At 43.7% G+C, this 18,597-nt stretch overlaps 1 protein-coding gene across 1 annotated transcript in view; it reads right to left on the reverse strand.

The window, feature by feature from the left end:
- Window positions 1-10,750: 10,750 nt before the first annotated feature.
- Window positions 10,751-18,597, reverse strand: part of LOC137320991 (uncharacterized) — a 38,414-nt gene continuing 30,567 nt past the window's right edge. Inside the window, exons 6-7 of the mRNA XM_067983072.1 lie at window positions 12,770-12,943; window positions 10,751-11,111 (exon numbers count right to left, since the gene is read on the reverse strand). Coding sequence (XP_067839173.1) covers window positions 10,932-11,111; window positions 12,770-12,943 — 354 coding nt within the window. The 3' untranslated portion in view covers window positions 10,751-10,931. The remainder of the gene's footprint in view (window positions 11,112-12,769; window positions 12,944-18,597) is intronic.

The following is an 18,597-nucleotide window of genomic DNA, read 5'->3' on the forward strand; positions in this document are numbered from 1 at the left end:
CTACCACCCTTCCCGTGTTGATGCGTTTCTTAACTTCACTCCTGCAAGTCCTGTCTCTAATTTTTAGGCTATGTCCCCAAATCCTAGTATTCAAGTATAGGAGATCTCCAAAAACAGGTACAAATGCAACAGCAGCCAGAAAGAATAATCCAGCAACTAACCTGTAAATCCTGCATGATTCTTTTAAATAGAGATGGTGGGGGGTCCTCCATGCTGTTTACGACCTGTTCAGCTGTGCAAGGTTAAGACAGTGCATTGGCTGGAGTGTTAAATTCCAAAATCATAACTGTCCCTTTAAATCAGCGTTGCACACTGATCTAATGCATATTCTCCTTACTTTAATTGCTGCTGGCATTCGTTATCTGGGCGTGCACAAACGCCTTTATTAATTGGCATCTGGCGCATGTCACGCTAGAAGTGTGTGCCTGCATTCCGGACTCCATTTTGGGTCTTTAAGAGGCCACGTAGCACCTACAAAACGGGCGCCACACGGCCCAATTTATAGCCCACTGGGTTTCCAGCAGGGTTCACTGGATAGTGCACAGGAGCAGGAATTCTTCCCTTATCAACCTATGATCCTCTGAGAACAATTATACTATCACCCTGACTATAGTCAGCTTGGAAGCTAGAGAGAATGCTAAGTCAGGGAAGCTGGGCAGAACGCTGAGATAGAAAAGCAGGGGAGAACAATGAGTCAGGAAGATTTTCTTTTCAGTCTCAAGTTGCAGGCATCACTGGCAAGATCGGCATTTGGAGGTGGTAGTGAGTCTTCTGTTTGATACCACTGAGTGGCTTGCTAGACAAATGCAGAGGGCAGTTAACAGTTAACAATGTCGGTGTGGGACTGCCGTCACATATAGGCCAGACTGGGTCAAGTTAGCAGGTTTCCTTCCCTAAAGGACATTTGTGAACCAGTTGGGTTTTTATGACAATCCGACAACTTCCTGATCACTTTGACTTGCACCAGTTTTTTATTTTCAGATTTAAAAAAAAACTGACAGCACTAGGAGACAGCCTTAGGGTTTTCCCAAATGTCAGATACCCAAAAGTTCAGGGTGTCTTTGATTGCACTCAACCCCTCATTTCCCTGCACACAAGAGTGCACCAACCAGAACTACAGGGGCTGCTACTCAATCAATGTGCAGCTTGTCTGTGGTCACCTACACAGGATAATGCAGCTGAAAGCCAATTTCTCCAATAGTAGACACAATAGAGGAGAAATTGGTAGCTAGCAGAGAGCATTAGAGGAGATGCTGGCCTAGAAATTCCTTAGAGGCGCGATCTTGCCAGTTACCCAGAATCATGCATGCCAGTGACTCCACTGCGGATTCTGCTGAAGTTCATGGCGTCCGGGGACAAAGCCATGAGAAGTGGACTGTGTCAGGTGGTCACTGGGAATATTTTTTTAAAATCCACCTACGAGCTTCAGGGGTACAGGCCTGGATCCTGAGGCGGGCCCCACAACCACTGGGTGTTAGGAAATGTGCCTGGTTAAACAGAAAACTGAGATTTCACAGAGTAGATGAGGGACTTCAGTTACGTGGAGAGACTAGAGACGCTGGGATTGTTCTCCTCAGAGCAGAGAAGGTTAATGGGAGATTTAATAGAGGTGTTTAAAATTATATGGGGTTTCCACTGGCTGGAGGGTCGGTAACCAGATGACACGGATTAAGATAATTGGCAAAAGACTCAGAGGGGAGTTGAGGAGAAATTCTTTTACGCTGCAACTTGTTATGATCTGGAATGCACTGCCTGAAAGGGTGGTGGAAAGAGATTCACTTGTAACTTTCAAAAGGAACTTGGATAAATACTTGAAAAGCAGAAATTTGCAGGGCTATGGGGAAAAAGCAGGGGAGTGGGACTAATTGGATTACATAGAATTACACAGAAACAGGCCATTCGGCCCAACTGGTCTATGCCGGTGTTTATGTTCCACATGAGCCTCCTCCCACCACACCAGCCTCCTCCCACCACATGAGCCTCGTCCCACCCTGCTAGATTTGTCCTTAGTCTGTTCCACTTAGCATGGTGGTGGTACCGCATGACACGAAGGAGGATAACATCACTGTGGAGCCGAGACAATCTTCACAAGGCCTGTGAGGTGGTCACCCCTACCACTGCCATCGTAGACAGGGGATGAAAGGATGGGTGGCAGGGGGCCAGGGCTATCCTTTGTTGACCCCAGTTAGATACCTCCACAGAGTGTGGACACAGTGAGTTCCCTGCTGCCGTCCACGGTCCAAACCGAAGATCAGAAGTTGACTGTTCACCTCTACAGTCCAGGCAAGGGCTTCATCTGCTGCATATGGTATGAGGGAAACTAAATATAAGTCATGGGGAGAAACTTAGTGGATTTAAAACAAGTTTATAAAAATTGGTAATGGAGAAAATAATGGAACTTAACATAGACAAATCTCTAGGGCCTGATGGTCTCCATCCCAGGTTATAAAAATAAACAGGTGAGGATATTACAGATGCGTTAATCAGAATCTTCTAAAGCTCTCTTATTTTGGGAATTGTGCCATTGGACTGGAAAATTGCAAATGTCACTCCATTATTAATAATTTCCAAGAGCTGGCAGAAGCACAATGGGCCGAATGGCCTTCTTCTGTGCTGTATGATTCTATGATTCAATGCAGAGTTACAGAGTGGAGCTTTTGGTGGGAGATGAACAGGATGGATTCAGTCTTGCCATATTAAACTGGAGAAAGTTCTGGCTCATCCTCAACTTGATGTCAGACAAGGCAACAGTCTTGGAGTTTAGAGTAGTAGTAGAGAGGTAAAGCTGAGTATCGTCATATGGAAGCTGATCCTACCTACTAGCAGGGGTTGCTGATTAGTGACCAGGAGCAAGAAACCTGACTGATCTTTTTCCTTCCTAGCTCAGGGGTGCTGAGGTGAAGTGCAGCGCACCGATTGACCTAGATCAGCACAGATCTAGCCTGCAGCCTACCTGGTCTGTATTGTTCAGGTCCACCCTGAGTAGTGCATTTATTATCTGAGCCATCGGGATGTGACCATGCTCAATTCAACCACTCAGGAAAGGCAAGACAAATACTGATTTGGCAACAGTGAATGGCTAGCAATTTCAATTATAAAAATGTGGGCCGGCATTAGCAGCTTATAATTATTCCAACCAACACAACCTCAAGTGAAACTTTCGGGATCCTGACAATGAAGGTGGACAAGGAATTCGGGTTTCAAATTGTTTTCATTTTAATGAGGAGATGCCAAAGATGATAAAGAACAATCACTGTATCTTGAGCCAGCGATAATCAGCCTTTTATCTATGTACAGTATCCATGTCTCAGAGTAAGTGATAGGGGAGCCTGCAATTAAATATACACGAATAACTCAACCACACCACCACCGATTTGCACTGAAGTTTCACAAGGCTTTAGTTAACAGAAGCCATCAATGCCAGGAACATTATAGTGGAGACTTTCCTAGATCTGCGACTCAGTGCACTGGATCACCTGGGTGCAGCCAATACCAGAAAATCAGGCAGATTGGAGCACACACCTTGTAAAGTAAATTTACCCGATTTTCCTCTATTAATTTGGATGGAGGAAAATCAGATGGGTTCCTTTACAAGTGTGTGATCTGACTATTTTCAGCACCAGGCAATCCTGTTCACCCGGGTGAAGAGGCAGGCAAATTTCCCTTCATATTTTTATTTCCAATTTCCGCCCTTCTTCTCTTCTCTTACAGTTCCATCGTGGGTCGAGTACCTTACTTAATTGACTATTCTTCAGATGTGAGCCCAGACCTGGTAAACGATGGTCCGTGAGCAACTGAGTTTTGGATGAGCTGAAGTTTGTACAGGATAGAACCAGGGAAGCTAGCAGAGAGCATTGATACTGAAAGATACAGCCTCTCAATTATTTATATTATTAATATTATTTACTTAGCATTTTACAAAACAACAACAACTTGCATTTATATAGCGCCTTTAACGTAGTAAAAATCGTCCCAAGATTCTTCAGATACAAGCACTTTATTGGTTTATTCTTCTCGTCTCCCTCCCAAAACCCCTTTCTCAGGTATTTCCATAATAATAAAAGACAGGACCAATAGTGTATGTCCTTAACCAATGAGATTTAAGGATTGAGAAAGAAACAGAGGAAGGACTGGGAAGGAGGGTGAATTAAAGTGGGTGAATTCAATGTCAAATCAGGTACAGAAAGAGAAATAAAGAGAGGGAAAGAAAGATTGGATTAAGAAAGAGAAAATAAAGATACAGAAAGGAAAAGTAAGAAAAACAATTTAAAAATTTTAAATTTTACATTTTTAAAATCTCCAACAATATTTCACTACCTGAAAGAATGAGACTCCACACTTTTAATTATTTCAGCAAATTCCGGCCCAATATTATTTTTAAATGCATTTTTTTGCCATTCATGCCTCACAGTTGTTAATTGCACACTTAGCAGCAGTGTGAAAACTACAAATCAATGATTCACCTCTCTCTCACACATAGAAATACTATTCCCTGGCTCTTCTCTACATGGTTACCATATGATGTGGGTGGCTGTGGTGTTTTCTGGGTATTGTAGTTCTACAGGAGCAGGATGAACCCTAAAACACCCATCACTAATCTCTTTCACACACATACAGAATTTGTCTGCAACAGTGGGAAGCTCCCAGTTGAAATTTCCAACTGCAAATAACAATGTTGAGATGATACACTCAATTGGTATGCCCAATTCAGGCTTTTGCCATTTTGTAGTGTACTTTTTCATGAAAGAAAGAAACAACTTACATTTATATAGCACTTTTCACAACCTCAGGACGTCCCAAAGTGCTTTACTGCCAATGAAGTACTTTTTGAAGTGTAGTCACTGTGGTAATGTAATGTAGGAAACGTGGCAACCAATTTGCACACAACCAGGTCCCACAAACAACAATGAGATAAATGACCAGATAATCTATTTTAGTGATATTGGTTGAGGAATAAATGTTGGCCAGGAAGAACTCTCCTGCTCGTCTTCAAAATAGTGGATCTTTTATGTCCACCTGAGAGGGCAGACGAGGACTCAGTTTAACGACTCATCCAAAAGACGGCACCTCCGTCAGTGCAGTATTCCCTCCATGTCAGCCTAGAGAATGTGCTCAAGTCTCTGGAATGGGGCTTGAACCCACAACCTCTGACTCAGAGGCGAGAGTTTCACCACTGAGCCATGGTTGATGAAGAGCCTTATCTCAAACTATTCACAGTACTCAACATCTGGAAAACATACTCTCTACCTAGAATTGCAGCCTCAATCGTTTTGTGTCAGATTGAGCTGTGAGTGATACTCAAATCCAGCCACAGGTCCACTGGCTGACACTAAAACTGCATAACAAACATTACTGAAAATGCTGGAAATGTACAGAAGGCTCATCGATATATGTAAACAGAAAAGTTGGGTAAACATTTAGGGTGTCACCCTTCATCAGAACTCACCCACACCTGAATCTCTCTTTACAGGTTCTGACAGACCTGCTGTAAATTTTCTGTCTTTGCAGTTATTTTCTTTTCAACAAACATTTCATAAAGCCACATGATTTCATAGTATTATAGTAGGTACAGAAGAGCAGAAGGCAATTTGGCCTATCGTGCCTATGCCAGCTTTTTGAAAGAGCTATCCAATTAGTCCCATTCTCCTGCTCTTTCCCCATAACCATAGTCTTTATCCAATTTCCTTTCGAAAGTTACTATTAAATCTGCTTCCATTGCCGTTTCAGGCAGTGCATTCCAGATCATAACAACTCGCTGTGGAAAGAAATGTTCCCCAGGTCACCTCTGGCTCTTTTGCCGATCACCTTAAATCTGTGTCCTCTGGTTACCGACTTTTCTGCCACTGGAAACAGTTTCTCCTTATTTATTAACTGTCAAAACCCTTCATGATTTTGAACACCTCTATCAAATTTCCCCTTAACCTTCTCTGTTCTGAGGAGAACAATCCCAGCTTCTCCAGTCTCTCCACATAACTGAAGACCCTCATCCTTGGTACCATTCTAGTAAATCTCTTCTGCACCCTCTCTAAGGCCTTGACATCCTTCCTAAAGTGTGGTGCCCAGAATTGAACACAATACTTCAGCTGAGACCTAACCAGTGTTTTATAAAGTTTTAACATTACTTCCTTGCTTTTGTACTCTATGCCTCTATTAATAAAGCCCAAAATCCCATATGCTTTTTTAACAGCCTTCTCAACTTGTCCTGCCACCTTCAAAGATTTGTGTATGTGCACTCCAAGGTCTCTCTGTTTCTGCACCCCCTTTGAAATTGTACCATTCAGTTTATATTGCCTCTCCTCATTCTTCCTACTAAAATGTATCACTTCACATTTCTCTGTGTTAAATTACATCTGCCAGGTGTCTGCCCATTTCACCAGTCTGTCTAAGTCGTCCTGAAGTCTGTTACTATCCTCCACATTGTTTACTACATTTCCGAGTTTCGTGTCATCTGCAAACTTTAAAATTATACTCTCTATACCCAAGTCCAGGTCATTAATATATATCAAAAAGAGCAGTGGTCCTAATACTGACCCCTGGGGAACACCATTGTATACTTCCCTCCAGCCTGCAAAACAACTGTTCACCACTACTCTCTACTTTCTGCCCCTGAGCCAGTTTTGTATCCACGCTGCCAATGTTGTTCAAGAACAAGTGAAAGGGAAAAGCGTAGAGCAGCGGAAAGAAAGTGTACTTTAGACACTATAGATAAAGTAAAAACTAGAAGGCGTAAGGCGATTATCCTTCACATAGATTGGGAAAAGCAGACTAGCAACTGTCAGAAAGGTAGTGAATTTCTTGAGTGTGTCCGGGATAGTTTTCTACAGCAGTATGTCCTAGAGGCAACAAGGGGGCAAGCCATACTAGATTTAGTAATGAGTAATGAACCAGATTTAGTTAACAGCTTAACTGTGTGTGAACATCTATCCAATAGCAATCATAACATGATCGAGTTCAATGTAGTGTTTGAAAGGGAAAAAAGTGAGTCAGCTGCTAAGGATCGAGACTTGGGTAAGGCCGACTTCAATGGGATGAGACAGAGACTGTCCACAGTAAACTGGGCAAATCTGTTAATGGGTAAAACAACTGATGATAAGTGGGACATGTTTAAAGAAACATTTAACGAGATACAGAACTGGTTTATACCCGAGGGGCAAGAACTCTACTTGCCAAAAAAAACAGCCATGGACAACTAAAGAGGTAAGGGACAGTATAAGACATAAGGAAAGGGCACACAAAAGGCAAAAAATAGCACAGATCCTGGCGAATGGGAAAGATACAAGGATCAACAAAGGGTCACAAAACAGATAGTAAGAGCAACAAAAAGAGAGTATGAAAAGAAACTCGCAAGGGATATGAAAACCAATACAAAGAACTTTTATAGTTATATTAGGAAAAAGAGTGTGGTCAGGAGCAGTGTTGGCCCCTTAAAAACTGAAAGTGCGGATAATGTCATTGACAATGGGGAAATGGCAGACATGTTGAATAATTACTTTGCGTCAGTATTTACAGTAGAAAAAGAGGATAGCATGCCGGAAATCCCAAGAAAACTAATATTGAATCGGGGACAGGGACTCGATAAAATTAACATAAGTAAAGCAACAGTAATGAAGAAAATAATAGCACTAAAGAGTGACAAATCCCCAGGACCAGATGGTTTCCATCCCAGGGTTTTAAAGGAAGTAGGTGAGCACATTGCAGATGCCCTAACTATAATCTTTCAAAGTTCTCTAGATTCAGGAACTGTCCCTCTAGATTGGAAAATTGCACATGTCACTTCGCTTTTTAAGAAAGGAGAGAGAGGGAAACCAGGGAATTATAGACCAGTTAGCCTAACATCTGTTGTGGGGAAATTGCTGGAGTCTATAATTAAAGATAGGGTGACCGAACACCTCGAGAATTTTCAGTTAATCAGGGAGAGCCAGCATGGATTTGTGAAAGGTAGGTCGTGCCTGACAAACCTGATTGAATTTTTTGAAGAGGTGACTAAAGTAGTGGACAGGGGAATATCAATGGATGTTATTTATATGGACTTCCAGAAGGCATTTGATAAGGTCCCACATAAGAGACTGTTAGCTAAGTTCGAAGCCCATGGAATCAAGGGAAAAGTACGGACTTGGTTAGGAAAGTGGCTGAGCGAAAGGCGACAGAGAGTAGGGATAATGGGTAAGTATTCACATTGGCAGGATGTGACTAGTGGAGTCCCGCAGGGATCTGTCTTGGGGCCTCAATTATTCACAATATTTATTAACGACTTAGATGAAGGCATAGAAAGTCTCATATCTAAGTTTGCTGATGACACAAAGATTGGTGGCATTGGAAGCAGTGTAGATGAAAACATAAAATTACAAAGGGATATTGATAGATTAGGTGAATGGGCAAAATTGTGGCAAATGGAATTCAATGTAGACAAATGTGAGTCATCCACTTTGGATCAAAAAAGGATAGAACAGGGTACTTTCTAAATGGTAAAAAGTTAAAAACAGTGGATGTCCAAAGGGACTTAGGGGTTCAGGTACATAGATCATTGAAGTGTCATGAACAGGTGCAGAAAATAATCAAGAAGGCTAATGGAATGCTGGCCTTTATATCTAGAAGACTAGAGTACAAGGGGGCAGAAGTTATGCTGCAGCTATACAAAACCCTGGTTAGACCGCACCTGGAGTACTGTGAGCAGTTCTGGGCACCGCACCTTCAGAAGGACATATTGGCCTTGGAGGGAGTGCAGCGTAGGTTTACTAGAATGATACCCAGACTTCAAGGGTTAAGTTACGAGGAGAGATTACACAAATTGGGGTTGAATTCTCTAGAGTTTCGAAGGTTAAGGGGTGATCTGATCGAAGTTTATAAGATATTAAGGGGAACGGATAGGGTGGATAGAGAGAAACTATTTCCGCTGGTTGGGGATTCTAAGAGTAGGGGGCACAGTCTAAAAATTAGAGCCAGACCTTTCAGGAGCGAGATTAGAAAACATTTCTACACACAAAGGTTGGTAGAAGTTTGGAACTCTCTTCCGCAAACGGCAATTGATACTAGCTCAATTGCTAAATTTAAATGTGAGATAGATAGCTTTTTGGCAACTAAAGATATTAAGGGATCTGGGCCAAAAGCAGGTATATGGAGCTAGATCACAGATCAGCCATGATCTTATCAAATGGCGGAGCAGGCACGAGGGGCTGAATGGCCTACTCCTGTTCCTATGTTCCTTATGTTCCAAAAAGGGGGCACTTTTGGCGCCCAGCGGAAGGTCCCTATCAAAATGTCGCCAGCCACTTTATTGGTGTTAATAAGGGGCAATAAGGCTACCGATCCCATTTTGAGGCCATTATCACCCTGTTAACGCCAGGTGATAGAAGTGAACATTGACCCCACTGGGCGGTAACCATGTGAAATGGCATACTCAAGGAGGCTGCTGTAAATTTTAATAGGGTGCTATCCAACAATTCTTCTGGAAAGTGCATGGATATCAGTTGAGGACAGGATCAGGCTCGGCTGCCATGCCTTAACTGCCAACACTCATTGTCTAGGTTTACCTGAAACGAATGGCCACTTCCGTGAGGTTCATAAGACCATGCCCTAGAATGAATCAGCAGCTTCCGGAGAGCAATAAGAAAAGTGCAAAAGTTGTGGGAGAATTGTTTTCTGGCATGAAAAATCTCAACGCATCAACTAGATAGGACTATTTCTTCATTGTACTTATTTTAATTTCACGCTCAGCTTAATTAAACCACTTGCTTGATTGTGTGTTGACCTGAAGGTATCCATTTCTATATTAATAAAAGATTCAGGTGGGTTCTATTTTTGTTAAGAAACTAATTGATATTGTCTTTGTGGCTCAGTTCCAGCTGTCAAGGTGGAAGGGCTTCTCAACAAGAACATCCATGTTCTACTAAAGCTTTCTAACTCTGTGTAGTGAATGGCGGCGTATTGCTTTTTAAATGTATTTTTTCATGATTATCCTATGCAATCATCGAGGAGAAGAACAGCAATGCTTTAGGCATCTAATGTCATTTGCCAGAATTCGATCTACCGTCAGGTTAGCAACTTTATTCCCCAGTTAAAATATAGTTGTTGCATCAATGCAAAATGAAAACCAAAAATCAGAAGGATTTGATTACTTCCCATTAAAGGAATTCCAAAATTACATAGAATGTATAACACAGAAACAGGCCATTCGGCCCTACTGTTCCATGCTGGTGTTTATGCTGTACACAAGCCTCCTCCCACCCCTCTTCATCTAACCCTATCAGGATATCCTTCTATTCCTTTCTCCCTCATGTGTTTATCTAGCTTCTCCTTAAATCCATCTATGCTATTTGCCTCAACTACTCCTTGTGGTATAGTGAGTTCCACATTCTAACCTCTGGGTAAAGCAGTTTCTCCTGAATTCCCCTTTGGATTTATTAGTTACTAACTTATATTTATAGCATTTTAACATATTCAAGTTAAATCCGACAGATCTCATTCATGCAGCTGTGTTGCCTATGTGACATAGGGAAAATATCACCTTCTCTCCTTGCCACTTGCATTGTCAACTCAGAGCACACCTTCAGTTATGTGCATCACACAGACAAATGAACAAAGTTCTTTGGAGGCAGGAGGTTGTGAAGATGTGGCTAATGATGCACATTAACTCCTTTTAGCAGTACACTTTATTAAGATGATTATACGCATTTATTATTTAATTAAAGGTTTTTTTTTATTTGCTCCTTTCCAAAATTGTTTTATCGTTTAAAACCAAAATATTCTGTTTACAAACATTCTGATTTACATTTGAACCAAAAAAAGCACATATTTATTTTCTCAACTTATTCACCTGAATTCTTGAAAACCAGAAGTCCTAAGCATCAGTCAGGCAGTGAGAAGACAAGAGATATACAGACTGTTCTCTACCCTCAGATCCATATCTAATTATACTGACTAACTGTCTCTTACTAACCGGTGTAGTCGTTACGTCTCCCAGTGACCGGAGAGAATGTACGGCTCAACTGGCAATCTGTGTGAAACAGGGACAGCCAACGCCGGCAGGGAATGTTCCATGCCTTGTTCCAAGCAGTATTTGTGACGGAAACTTCTTCAACATACCATGCCTGCCGCTTTTCCAGACCGTCGTGCTAGAGTAGCGAGAAGAGAAGAAAAACCTTGGAGTTAAGTACTGGGGACAACTGGAGCAGCCCTACTGTGCAAAATTAGATGAGGTGGCGAAATGGTAGAGTTGGTGATAGCGCTAAAGTGCTACGCTGCAGAGTGGAAGTGTGGAGTTCCAGTCACTCTCTGGAGTTCCCACTGCATTGGCTCAGCTGGTAAATGCACCATATGGTGTGGCACTGAACTACACATGCTAGGATGGTCCCAGATTTCAATCCTGAACTGTGCTGAGTTAGGTCAAGGGTTGGGGGCATTGCAGTTGGCTTCAGTGTTCCTGAGAGGGAAAATCCTCATAAGAGTTCCTGCTCTTATTGCCAGTGATTCTTGCTGAAAGTGTGTCTTTATGGGCAGGTGAGGACAGAACTGGACTCACTGTGATGTTCCCGTACAATCAAAATAGCTTGACAACATTCATCGTGCTAACTCACACAAGTACAACAGTCACTTGGGCAAGGCATGGAAGGGCTTCTGAAATTGGTGCAACTGTACCCCAGCATGAGTCAATGGGCTAGAAAGTGAAACGATTTGCGCCAATCCCCACTGGCAGTAGGCCCATGCCGAATTCAGAACAGGGCCACATCTCCATAGAACCGGTGAGCTGTGGGTCCTAATCAGGCATCGGGAAGCAGCTCGCTGGTCCCACCTGCAGTAATTTGGACCGGCTGCGATGCTGGCGGTGGTCCTCAGGTAGGTCCTGGCTGCGATGGGGGGGAGGCAATTGCAAGAGAGGGTGAGCCTGGGCTGGCAGCGGCTTGCAGTCCTTTTGTGGTGCCAGGAGGAGCACTTCTGCTCCTTCTGACTCCACCCAAAAAAACAGAAATTTTCACAGTGTAGGGGCCATTTTCCTGAGGCCTTCAGCTTTTAAGGTCCTGTTAAGGACCGCTGGTACGGCTGCTTAAGACCTGGTAGAAATGGATGTAGCTGGTATACACAATCGGGTTGTAGGTCCTCGATTTGCATAAACAGTGAGCTCAATCCCAGTTTTAGGCGGGCGCTCTGGGCGACTAAAAGTTGCCTGATCCAATATGGCAGCCGCCGAACTTCGGGTGCAGATTGAGCCCGGAAGATCCCGGCCCAATTTTGGTAAGTTTTACCCCAAACATTATGCCCAAAAAAATGAGCGAAGCGAAGTTGAATTTCTCCTCCAGCATCTTCAGGAGAGGAGGGATAAAGGGTGAATTTTGGAGAAAGCCTGGAGGAAGGAAAAGTTAAAAATGTAAAGAACTGGGTGGTGCGTGATGACATCTACACTGGCATCTATACAGAGTCCAAAGCCATCACCCAGTGATGGGATGGAAGTCTCCTCTGTCTGCTGGAGTAAGCGTCCTATGTGAAATGACCGCAGGATTCAGCAGGGGCAAGTTCAAACAAAGATTACAGCTATTTGGTCAGTTAATAATTGTTAGGTGTACGGAGTCGTACAACACCAGGTTATAGTCCAACAGCTTTATTTGAAATCACAAGCTTTCGGTGCTTTGCTCCTTCGTCAGGTGAAGCTGACGAAATTTCAAATAAAGCTGTTGGACTAAAAGCTGGCGTTGTACGACTCCGTACATTTGTCCACCCCAGTCCATCACCGGCATCTCCACAATAATTGTTAGACCAGTGCTTTCTACACAGGTACCTCTAATATGATGTTCTGGAGCTCTCCGATTTCCGGTCCATAGACTTTAAATGTGTGAGATGATCCTTTTCTGAACTGGAACTCTGTGGGCATGTCTGACTTTTTCGACCCTGACTTCTTGTACAGACGTTTCTTGTTCATTTTTCCTTTTGATCCCTTCATTTGTAGGAAAACCTAACATAGATGGAATACAATTAGCTGTCATTCCCAATTGCCAAGAAGGTTAGGGTTGAAGTAATGCTCTCTCCCGCTCTGCAGACTGTTTTCATTATTTAACACGGACTCCTTATTTACATTTTTTTTAATGTACCCAAAAATCTGTCACTGACCAACTTTTGGGGCTGGATTTTCATCTATCATTCCGCCTGAAATTGATGGGAAAGTGGGTAAAATCAGGCGATGTATCTTACTGGCACATTTCCACCCTGATCTCAATTTTCCTTCCCTTACCCCCACTAGGATGACCAGCGGCTGCCACTTCCCTGCCCATTGCAGCCTACCGCCATCATACTCCTGGTTGTTCCTGGGGTTGGCGGAGACAGTGGCAGTATACAGGAGAATGGGGTGGCCTGCTAGGCCCCACATGCTCACCGGCATGTGGAGCCTAGCGGGCCACCCCATTCTCCTGTATACTGCCACTGTCTCTGCCAACCCCAGGAACAACCAGGAGTATGATGGCGGTAGGCCCTGGGTCTCGGCCAAGGCCTAAGAAAGAATTCCAGTGTTTCTCTTTGGGCGGCCACTTTAAATTCAGCAGTATGGCTGCAGTTTTCTGGTTTGGCAGCGGCAAGCATCCCCTTGGTAGTGGGTATCCTGCTGGAAAGCTGCCCTGCATGATAAGTAATCCACAATCCAGGAAAATGGGTCGGGGTTATAGTGGGGTCACAGGGGCTAGCAGAAAGTGATACCCCACCCCTCCAATAAGAGGAGAATCCAGCCCCGGGTATGTAAAGGAAATCCCCAAGATTATAACACCCTCTACCATCGCGTCAAATGCATTGTTATATTTATTTATTTTTCTCAATATATCCTCCAATAAAGTCCATGGCTTTGAAATTTTTAACTTAGGGCGGCTTGGCCAGCTTGGTCAATGGCACAATTTCCAGATTATTTCCAAGGTCGGAAGTTTGGATTAGTGATGTGACATTTCCATTCCCACCTGGATCGTCTAGCACCCCAACCTGTTCATTTAAATCAATGGAAGGAGCGTCTTTGACTCCCTTCACCCAGCAGAAATGGGCAGTAGCAGAGTTAAAATCGCAGCGATGAACTTACCATCCCACTTCCGCCCATCACCATATTGCACCGGATGTTTTCCCGGGCGGTCAAGGCACCTGCCTGAATCAGATCGGGGCAACCGTGCAAATTGGGGTCCTATGATGTACATAAGACCCAGGTATAATGTTAACGGCCTACAGGGCGGAGCGTGAGCCATGGGCACTCCGCTCAGTAAAACCTGTCGGCCAAGAGGAAGTGGCTCAAAAACGTAAGCGTTAAAATTATTTTGGTGGGGTCCCGGAGGAGCAGGAACGCTCTTTCGAGCTTCATAAGAACATAAGAAAGAGGAGCAGGAGTAGGCCATATGGCCCCTCGAGCCTGCTCCGCCATTCAGTAAGATCATGGCTGATCTTTGGCCTCAACTCCAATTTCCCCGCCCAAACCCCATTTCCCTTGATTCCCTGAGAGTCCAAAAATCGATCTATCTCAGCCTTGAATAAACTCAATGACTCAGTATCCACAGCCCTCTGGGGTAGAGAATTCCAAAGATCATTATTCACAGGAATAATGTGAACCGCTGCCATCACAGGCTCCCCCCTCCTCCAAGTTGCACCCGGCCCGCACCTACCATTCTTCTGGCTGGGTCGGCCTCTGAGCCACCCGATATTGTGCTGGCCCAGAGTTGGCGAGCTGCAGCAGCACACCCATTCGGGACGTGCAGCGCACTGGGGGTATGTTAATGAGCCCCATCCCTTAAACTAGATTGGGCCTCTCATCACAGGTAGCGAGCGGCTGACCTGCACATTCCGCCAGTTGGCCAACCAAGCATATGCTGATGTTAAGGGCAATTTTAACCCTGCCCACTCGGGTGGATGGGCATGTAAAATTGCCCAGTGACTCACCCCCCCCCCCCCACCGATGTCCCCCATCGATCCTACGATTTTAACCTACTCTTCTGAGCGGGCGAGAAGAACACCCGCCGGAAACCGTCAGGGTCCTTCCTCAAATATGAAGATCGAGCTCCAATGACATCATTGGGGCCTGACTATTATTTTAACCAGAGGAGTGCAGAGTGAAGCTGTTGAGGCTTTTCCAAAAGGCCAACCTAGCAGGAAGAGGCATCAGGGTCAGAAGAGGCCCAAAAAGATGTTATTCTACTGTCTCTTGAACATTCCTTGTGGGGCCAGGAGGAGCTGCTTCCTGATGATTTCAGGCGGGAAACTGACTGGGGCATGTGTAGATGAGGCCCGGAAGTTAAAATCTCCCGGGCCTCACGCTGCCAAGGTCGGGATGGTTTGGTGCTTGCCTGGGTCCCTGCCCCGAGTTAAAATCAGGCCTGTTAAGTTTGTAGCAGTCGGACCTTAGTTTTTTTGCACAGCAGGTCTGTCTGAACTACTATATTCCTAATCCCATTTATTATCACAGTAATGAGCTGTTTGTTGGAGGGGGTACATTATAGGTTGGGGCCATCCTACAATGCATCCCCTCTAATAATCAACTCATGTCCCATCCTTTAATATTTCTCCTCTACAAACAGATTATTCATCATCCTATTTTGTGTACCCTATCAAGTAGTATTTTCCATTCAAGAGGACCCTGATAACAGCTATAGGTTTTAATTGTCATGTAACCATAGCAACTGTGTTCTAACTCCTGTCACAATTGACCTGGGGACAAGTTAGAAAAAGATGGGCTTGCCACATGAAAAGCAAAAAGTTTTGTCTAATTTGAGTCTGTATTTGCAGATCTGACCTAAAGGGTTGCTGGAATCATGTAAAAGTTAGACCGAAAGAAAGCCCCAGAGAAGATTTGAAGAAATCAGACTCCATCGTGTAGAATTTAAACTCCAGGGCCGAGATCAGGTGAGCACTGTCCCAGTCAGAACAGCAATCCTGAAGAAGATCTGAAGGCAAGTATCAATATCTCTATGACAGTCATTCTTCCTATGAGTCCACTAGAAGCTACCGCAGGAGAGTCCTGAAGAAAATCTGAAGTCAAATCTGGTTACCCAACCACCAGCCACAATCAATGGGAATCCATGTCAGTCAAACCATATGTGAGCCCTGCAGATTTAAGACCATATGTCAGTCTCATGTCAGTGATGGATGAAAAGAATTCTGGAGAAGAACTGGCAATGAAAACCCAGTAGTATCCTATAAAAGTTGGACTTCATGACAGTCCTATAGAAGTTAAACCTCAGCAAAGTCCTGTAGCAGTCAGGTTAGAAAAGAATCCTGGGAAAGGCCAGACATCAAACCTCATTCATTCTGCTGCCGTTATGTCACATGGGAGCTCTTTAGAACCCAATTCTGAAAGAAGTTTTACAATTTTCAGATATCAGGAAAGTCCTGAAGAAGACCTTAAAATGTCAAACTCAGCTAACGCAGTGGCGCCTGGCATCCATCAGAATAATCTATCAATAAGACAAGAAGAAGCCACCAAGAAGGAAAATTTACAGATTCCTGCAGAAGCCAACCCTAAAAAGAGTCTTGTTGCAGTTAGACCACAGAAGAACCCTGTAGCGGATGCACCCCCCAAGAGTCATGGAAAATACTCAAGGAAATCAAATGTTGATACTCCTATAGCTGTCACTCCTCAGCTCAGTGACATTGCAGTCAGTGCTGAAGGTTCTGGAGGAGAACTGAGGTCAAATATAGATAATCTTCTGGCAGACACCCATCAGGGGAGTACTGACAAAGCCAAATCCCATGGAAGTACAGTGGAACACCTGAAGAACTTCATTCTTAATAGTTCTCTAGCAAGCGGTTATCAGGGGAGACCTCTAGAAGTTAACACTGAAGAGAGTCGTACAATAGTTATACCATTTGGGAATGCAGGAGAGGATCTAAACATCATGGTTAGACTCCATGAGAGACCTCAAGAGGGTCCTGTAGCACTCAAACTGGAAGATAGTCCTAAAGGAGGCACACCACTTGTGAGTCCCTCTACAGTTGATTCTGAAAGAAGATTTGCTGCAGGCACAGCTCAGTGGAGATCTGATGAAGAATTGAAGAAGTCAAATTTGAAGGGTCTTGCAGCAGTCAGTCATCAGGAGAGTATTGTTACAATAAGACCAGAAAGGATGACTAGAGAAGATCTGAAGACATCAAATATGGATAGTCCTATAGACGTCACACCTAAGGGGAGTACAGACCTGAGAAGGCTAAACCTTAATAGCCCAGTAGCAAGAAAATATCAGGGGAGTCCATTAGAAGTCAACCCTGAAGAGAGTCTTATGACAGTTAAATCCAATGAGAATTTTGGAGAACAGTTGAGTAAGTCACACCTGCATGGTGTTGCAGGTGTAAAACGAGAAGGAATTCCTGTAGTGGAGAATCCTCAGGGGAATCCAATAGAAGTTATGTTTGGAGGTGACTCACAGAAATCAAATTGGAATCATCCTGAAGATATCTACCTCAATGAGAGTCATGAGGACGCCAAGCCTAAACAGGTTCCTGTAGCAGATACATCTCAGAGAAGTCACCATGAGAGACCTACAAAATTCAAGCCTCAAGAGGATCCTATTGCACTCAAACCTGAAGATAGTCCTAAAGCAAGCACAGCAATTCGGAGTCCTTCTGCAGTTGACCCTGGAAGAAGTCTTGCTGCAGGCACACCTACAGATCAAGAATTGAAATCAAATTTGAAGACTCTTGTTGCTGTCAGTCTTTGGGGGAGTGTTGCTACAATAAGTCCAGGTAGGACACCTAGAGAAGATCTGAGGATATCAAATATGCATAGTCCTATAGACATCACACCTAAGGGGAGTACAGACCTGAGAAGGCTAAATGTTAATAGTCTTGTAGAAGGAAACTATCAGGGGAGTACTTTAGAAGTCAACTCTCTTACGACAGTTAGACCGCGTGGGAATTCTGGAGAACAGCCGAATAAGTCAAACCTGCACGGTATTGCAGATGTCAAACAAGAAGGAATTCCTGTAGCAGAGAATTTTCAGGGGAATCCAATAGAAGTTATGTTTGGAGATGATTCACAGAAGTTAAATCTGAATCACCCTGAAGATGTCAAACTCAATGAGAGTCATGCGGACGTCAAGCCTAAACAGGTTCCTGTAGCAAACACATCTCAGAGGAGTCACATAGAGATCAGACATCGTGAGAGACCTACAAAATTCAAACCTCAAGATGGTTCTGTAGCAATCAAACCTGAAGATAGTCCTACAGGAAGCACACCACTTGGGAGTCCTTCAGCACTTGATTCTGAAAGAAGTCTTGCTGCAGGCACACCTCAGTGGAGTTCTGATGAAGAACGGAATTCAAATTTGAAGAGTCTTGCAGCAGTCATTCCTCAGCAGAGTGTTGTTACAACAAGACCAGGTAGGTCTACTAGAGAAGATCTGAAGACGTCAAATATAGATAGTCCTATAATTGTCACACCAAAGGGGAGTACAGAACTGAGAAGGTTAAATCTTAATAATCCTGTAGCAGGAAAATATCAGGGATGTCCTTTGGAAGTCAATGCTGAAGAAGGTCTTATGACAGTTAGACACCATGGGAATTCTGGACAGCATCTGAATAAGTCAAACCTGCATGGTCATGAAGAAGTCAAAGAAGAAGGAATTCCTGTAGTGGACAATCCTCAGGGGAATCCTA

The sequence above is a fragment of the Heptranchias perlo genome, chromosome 1, assembly GCF_035084215.1.
Source record: "Heptranchias perlo isolate sHepPer1 chromosome 1, sHepPer1.hap1, whole genome shotgun sequence".
Classification (NCBI taxonomy): Eukaryota; Metazoa; Chordata; class Chondrichthyes; order Hexanchiformes; family Hexanchidae; genus Heptranchias; species Heptranchias perlo.